A 6,000-nucleotide genomic window follows, 5' to 3' on the forward strand; every position below is an offset into this window, starting at 1 on the left:
TGATCTCGGCTCACTGCAGCTTCCACCTCCTGGGTTCAAGCGATTTTCCTGCCTTAGCCTCCTGACTAGCTGGGATTACAGCCGCCCACCTCCACACCCAGCTAATTTTTGTATTTTCGGTAGAGACGGGGTTTCACAATGTTGGCCAGGCTGGTCCTGAACTCCTGACCTCAGGTGATTCACCTGCCTCGGCCTCCCAAAGTGCTGGCCTTACAGGCGTGATTTTATTTTTATGTAAAATTGACTACATATAGTGTATTTATATGTGCAAATATATATAAAGAAAGGTGTGGAAACATGTTTTCTATGTTTCTCTCTGGCTTGACAAAGTTTATTTTTAAACTTTTTGTACTGTTCTTTATTGTTTGAATATTTTGTGAGTATCATTATTATAAAACAAAAAACTATTTGAAAAAAAAGAATGTCAAAGTTAAATCAATTCTTGCCTCAGTAACTGGAGTAATTTCAGGCATACTAGCCATATATTTTGTAGAACTGGAAATCTATTATGCTTTGGAGAAAATCCAACAGGTATGTTCTAGATCTTGCCCGTAGAACTAGGGTGTTTTTAGTCCACCAAAGGATTATTATTAATTTATGGAAACAATACGGTTTGGACTAAAACCAGTTCTATCTGGGCTATAAGAGTTAAATGTTGTCTTACATTTTCATTTAAAAATATCTTCAAAGCATTTTCATTTAATCGGAGTTAGTCTTCCTTGTTGATTGGCATTGTATTTTGGGAGTAAATAAATTTTAAACAGCTAAAGTAAATGGATTTTAGAGAGACTACCTGTAGAGTCACGAAGTAAATCTAATGAATCTTTTGGCCTTGTATTTAGGGTTGCTGGGGGTGGATTAGGAAAATGGGCCTGTTTAGTAAAAGTAGATGGAGTCTGAGAGAAGTTGAATATGACCAGATAAAAGATTACCAATTGGAGACAAAGTGATTATGACTTGTACAGGAAGGAGAAAAATGTCAAAGGGTTATTATTTAAGAAACATTACTAGGCACAGTGGCTCACAACTGTAATCCCAGCACTTTGGGAGGCTGAGGCAGGTGGATCACCTGACGTGAGGAGTTCAAGAACAGCCTGGCCAACATGGCGAAACCCAGTCTCTACTAAAAATACAAAAAATTAGCCAGGCATGGTGGCGGGTGCCTGTAATCCCAGCTACTCAGGAGGCTGAGGCAGGAGAATCACTTGAACCCAGGAGGCAGAGGCTGCAGTGAGCCGAGATCACGCCACTGCACTCCAGCCTGGGCGACAAGAGCAAGACTTCGTTTCAACAACAACAAAAAAGAAACAGTACCATTCTAGAAAAGGAACTCTTTAGCATGCATGGATGGTTATGGCAATATAAATTAACACCTAAATAATTTGTCATTCAACAAAATCTTAGCACTGCTTGTTCTGAGGATATTTTAAAGTTGATTACGACCCTGGGCTGCAGAGTGGGAGACTGGAAGAAGGAAATGCAGCAGTTGTTAACAGTTGAAGCTGTGGAAATAAACAGTCAGCCGAAGCCAGAGGAGAGGAAGGAAAAAAATGTTGGTATCCTTGAGGATACCAACATTTGTTATGGCCCTGTAAAAAGGAGCAACCCAAGAAAAGCACACACGAACGGAAGTTCAGAAATCAGGTAGAGAGACTCATGTTGATGACAGGGGAAGAGAGTTTCAAAAAGGAGGAGTTAGCAGTATCACGTGCTGTAGAAAGGCCACATGAGAGAAGGACTGAAGTGACCACTAGATTTGGCCTTCAGCAGTTACTAGAGTACAGTGGAGACAGGAGTACCTTGTACAGGTGGCTCATTTGTTGGCGCCAGAGGCCAATACAAGGCACTTTCACACAGTCTGCATTGGACTAGATTGGGAAGTAGGCGCTACATTAGGGGACGAAACTGGTGAGTGCCCGGGTATTTTCAGCTGTTATTGGGGTTAGGGACTCTGCGGGTGGCTAGAGGTACTGCTAAGCCAGAGCTCAGGAAATGCACCTAGGGCCCCAGTAGTAGGTCTCCGATAAGAATCAGGAGAATGAATCTATAAATGAATGAATATATGAATGCACGTGGGGGTGTGGTCTAGCGATTGCTTTATGAGCATGACCAGGACAGGAAGAGGATGGTGAGAGCATACAGTAAGTACCTGCCTGTGGAAGAGGCTGCCGTTGACTCAGAGAGGTGCCAGGGAGGTTGGTGTTTTCAAGGCGGTCAGGTTCCCCAGTTGGGAGAAGGGTGCGAAGGGCTTAAGGATTTACAGATTGATTTAGGGGAGAACACACAGGAAGCGAAACATCAGGAACGCCGGGAGACAGCAGCAGCAGGACAGGATTGAGGAAGGGTAAGAGCGCGAAATGGGGTAAGAATGCAAGAAAGGAATGGACAGATGTATGCTTTACAAGGCACTTCCACGGCGAGTGACTCATTCATCCTTACGACAACCCAGGGAGAGAGATGGGTATATATTGCATTGCCAGCCTTTGGAATGAGGGATGCGGTCCAGATAAGGCCATCGCGGCTCAGAGAGGCTGTTCAGCAGCTGTTCGATTCCTCTGGTGACAAGGACCACTCTACGTTTGGAAGTAGCACTTCTATTAGACAAGTAGAAAAAAAAAAAAAAAAAAAGAGGGAGACAAGAAAGGTGTGGTCCCCTTGAGGGAAAAGATCTGCGAATGACAGACATTTTACATAATTCATGGAATTGCAAAGCCAGAACGTGTCAGGCAGATCTTTTCATCTGTAAAACGAAGGGGGCAGAAGATCTTCCTTTTCTCTTGTCTAATAGCCTGTGAAATCATCTAGGCAACCACCTCCCAATTTTACAGAATAAAAAACGAGGCCTGCGGGATATGTCTCGCTCAAAGTAACAGAACACCCGAGTGGAGGGACAGGCCCGGAGCCGACTCCGCCCCGTCCGCAGGGCCTCTCGCCGTTCAGCCACCTTCCCAGAAAGATAAAGAACAGCGGGAGGCGGCAGGCCCGGCGGCCTAGCTGCGAGCGCCCTGGGGTTCGAGGCCGCTTCCCGGCAGCAGTGGGAGGAACGCCCCGAGGGGAGGGCAGGAGAGGGGCGGGGAGGAGTTGAGACGGGCGGGGAAGAGTTCGGGCCTCCTTTCCCACACTTCGTTAGGACGCGGGCTGGGGCGGGCCTGCAGCCGGCAGAGGGCGCGGGGAGACTCCTCGCTCGGCGGGCCCGGCAGGCCCGGCGGGCTGGGGGCGCGCTGTCGGAGCTCGCGGGCACCGGGCCCGGGCGGCCGGAGCCGGCAGGGGAAGCGCGGCGGGCGGGCAGGCGGGCGGGCGGCCGGGAACGGGCGGGGCGGGGCGGGGCGGGGCGCGAAGGGGGCGGTGCCGCGAGCGGGGGGCGGTGGCGGCGGCGGCGGCGGCCGAGGAGGAGAACATGGCGGCCGCGGAGAGCGGCTGAAATGCCTGTTCTTCAGGCTGGGCGAGCGGGAGTCTGACGCGATCTGCTGAGCTCTGTCCTCCGACGGCTGCACCGCGGCCTTGAGCGCCTCGGCCTCCTGTTCGTTGCTGCTCCCTCGAGCCAAGCCTGCGTCAGGTTCCTTCTGCATCCCCCTGCGGGGGGACCCCTGCTCCGGAGGAGGGGGCCGGAGAGCCGCGGCGGCGGCGGCGGCGGGCGCCTGGGCCCAGGGGGCCGGACTCCGGGCCCGAGGAGCGGCTGAGGCCGCGGCGGCACCGCCGCCACGGTCGCGGACGAGTGCGGCGCCGGTGAGCGCGGCCCAGAGGCGGCGGCGGCAGGTGAGTGGCGGGCGGCGGGTGCGGAGCCTCCCGGTGGGTGCAGCTGTCACGAGCCGCGCGGCCGCCGAGGCCCTAGGGGGCGGGGAGCAGCTGGCGCCCCTCCGCCCCCTGCTCTCCTTTCTCCCGCTCCATCCCCCTCCCACTTCCCCGAGTTCCCCTCGCGGCCCCGCGCGGCTGGAGGGGGCGGAGGTCGCAGCTGTCACGGGCACCAGCTGGGGGCTGCTCCCTGCCGAGGGAAATCGCTGCAGCAGCGACTTCTCTCCGCCTCTTTTCCAGTTGCCCTAGTTAGCGCGGAGAGGGCGAGCATCCGCGGAGGGGGCGCGAGCTGCGCGGCCGCCTGCCCGGCGTGGGGAGCGGGCGCCCCGGGTCGTCGCCGAGAGGGGGAGCCGGAAGTCGGCGCGGGCGCCCCTCGGCCCCGACGACGCCGTGACCTTGGCCAGCCCGCTCACCTCTCGGAGTCTCGCCTGCCCGGACCGCGAAATGGGGGCGACCGCGGCGTCCCTCTCCGTCAGCGCAGCCCTCGACGGCGCTCGGGTTTGACCCCGGCGCGCTTGCTCGCCCCTTCTCCCGAGAAGGGGTTTCGGAGGTAGACATGGGATGTACACTGGACATGTTCCTGTCGCGGCCGGTGTTTGGTCCCCTTCCTGGGGTTCAGCCGAAAGGGCCGAGGAAGGGAAGCAAACATGTTGACGAGGGGCGATTGGGAGGTGGGGTTGGTTAGTGGGCAGTGACAGAATTCAGGCCGCTCTCTAGTCCCTTGGAAAAGACCTGAAGAAATCGGACACCAGGGTCTCCAGTCCTTACTACCCAGCTGTGGTGGCTGCTTTTTAATTTTTTTTAAAAGCAGTTACCCCCATGGGTAGACGCTGCCCAGTCTGACGACGTTAGAGGAAGACGGAGGGGTTGACAATACAGCCTGTGTGTGTGTGACAAGGACAGGCCACGGTGTTGTGGCCGGAGAGTTTCCTGGGAAGGAAAACTTTTAAGCTGGAGGGTCTGTTAGCCTCTCATGCTTGGCCGTCCTCGTTTCTTGTAGAGGTGTTGAACAGGCAGGTGTCCTTGTGGAGAAGGTGACATTTTTTCTTCGGAGAGGGTGAATTTTTAATGTCGAGTGTGATGTTGGTAAGTGAAGGGTTCTTGAGTGACTTGCAGCCCCAGCACCCTCTGTGGATGCCAAGAGGAATCTCTGTGGCGATGATTTGTGAGGGCTGGTGCTTACATTTCAGTGATTAAGAAATCAAGTGTCTGCTTAAAACATTACTGCCGTGAAGCGTAGATTATATGGTACAGTTGAGGGGTGGATCTCAAGGGTTAAATTTGTTTGAGGTTTGTCTCCTCTTTTGAAATTGGTTGGAGGCTAATCTCAAAAAAAAAAAAAAAAAAAAGCAAACAAAACAACAACAACAATAACAACAAAAGTTGACCAGAGGGGCCTCAGCTTGTTTCACAGAAGCTATGATGTTGTAGGAAGGGGGTCGGATTTCTTCATGTTGAGAATAATGTGGAAAGAAAGTATTATTTGCTTGGGTCTCTTGGCTCTTGAACTAGAAATAGTTTTGGGTTAAAGGTAGCAGTGGGGTTTGATTCAGCTTAACAAATAGTCATTCCTTGAACTATTTGCCATAAATTAGGTAAAATGGAAGTGTTTCTGTTTTATCTCCTGTACTTTGTGGAAAGGTCTAATTTGGTTTTGTGAACGAATGTCCGAAACGTTTTCTCTCTGTTTCTTCATCAGACTCGATGCTTTGGGAACAGTGGGTCACAAAGAGGGTCTGAGTTGGGAATATATGGTTTAGAGAGAAAATAGAGGACTGCTGCTTATAAGAACAGGTGTTTAGTTTGATTTTTGTAGATGTTTTCTACTGGTTATTTAACAGCATTGAGGTTTGCTTTATAAGGTGCAGAGCGTGAATTTTACATAGCTTATACTTGATCTCTTCCTTATTTCTCTCAGAAAACCTGTAGGATTGTGCCTATTGAATGGCTTTTTGTGTGGTTTAAACCAAGGGAGTGTTTTAGATCTGCAGTGGTTTTACTGGGGGGGTGGGGGGGGGGAAGCGCTTGATGTAGCTAATGGTGATTGTTTCACTTAAACTACGATTATATAGACATTGCTTTTTCCTCCCTCTTTCTGCGAACATTTGTTTTTGTTTCTCCCTCAATTCCAGGGTTTCATTTCTAGAAATCTGGGCTGGAAACAGAAGCAGCAGTTTGTATAATCCCAAGAACTTGCTTATGCCAGGA

The 6,000-nt window shown here is 51.6% G+C and overlaps 1 protein-coding gene across 1 annotated transcript in view; it reads right to left on the reverse strand.

Moving 5' to 3' along the window:
- The window catches only part of LOC139357790 (WW domain-binding protein 11-like), a 94,748-nt gene extending 91,166 nt beyond the window's left edge, over positions 1–3,582 (reverse strand). The window contains exon 1 of the mRNA XM_071076297.1: positions 2,150–3,582. Within this exon, the coding sequence (XP_070932398.1) occupies positions 2,991–3,569 (579 nt within the window). The 5' untranslated portion in view covers positions 3,570–3,582 and the 3' untranslated portion in view covers positions 2,150–2,990. The remainder of the gene's footprint in view (positions 1–2,149) is intronic.
- Positions 3,583–6,000: the final 2,418 nt, after the last annotated feature.

The sequence above is a fragment of the Macaca nemestrina genome, chromosome 13 (genome assembly GCF_043159975.1).
Source record: "Macaca nemestrina isolate mMacNem1 chromosome 13, mMacNem.hap1, whole genome shotgun sequence".
Classification (NCBI taxonomy): Eukaryota; Metazoa; Chordata; class Mammalia; order Primates; family Cercopithecidae; genus Macaca; species Macaca nemestrina.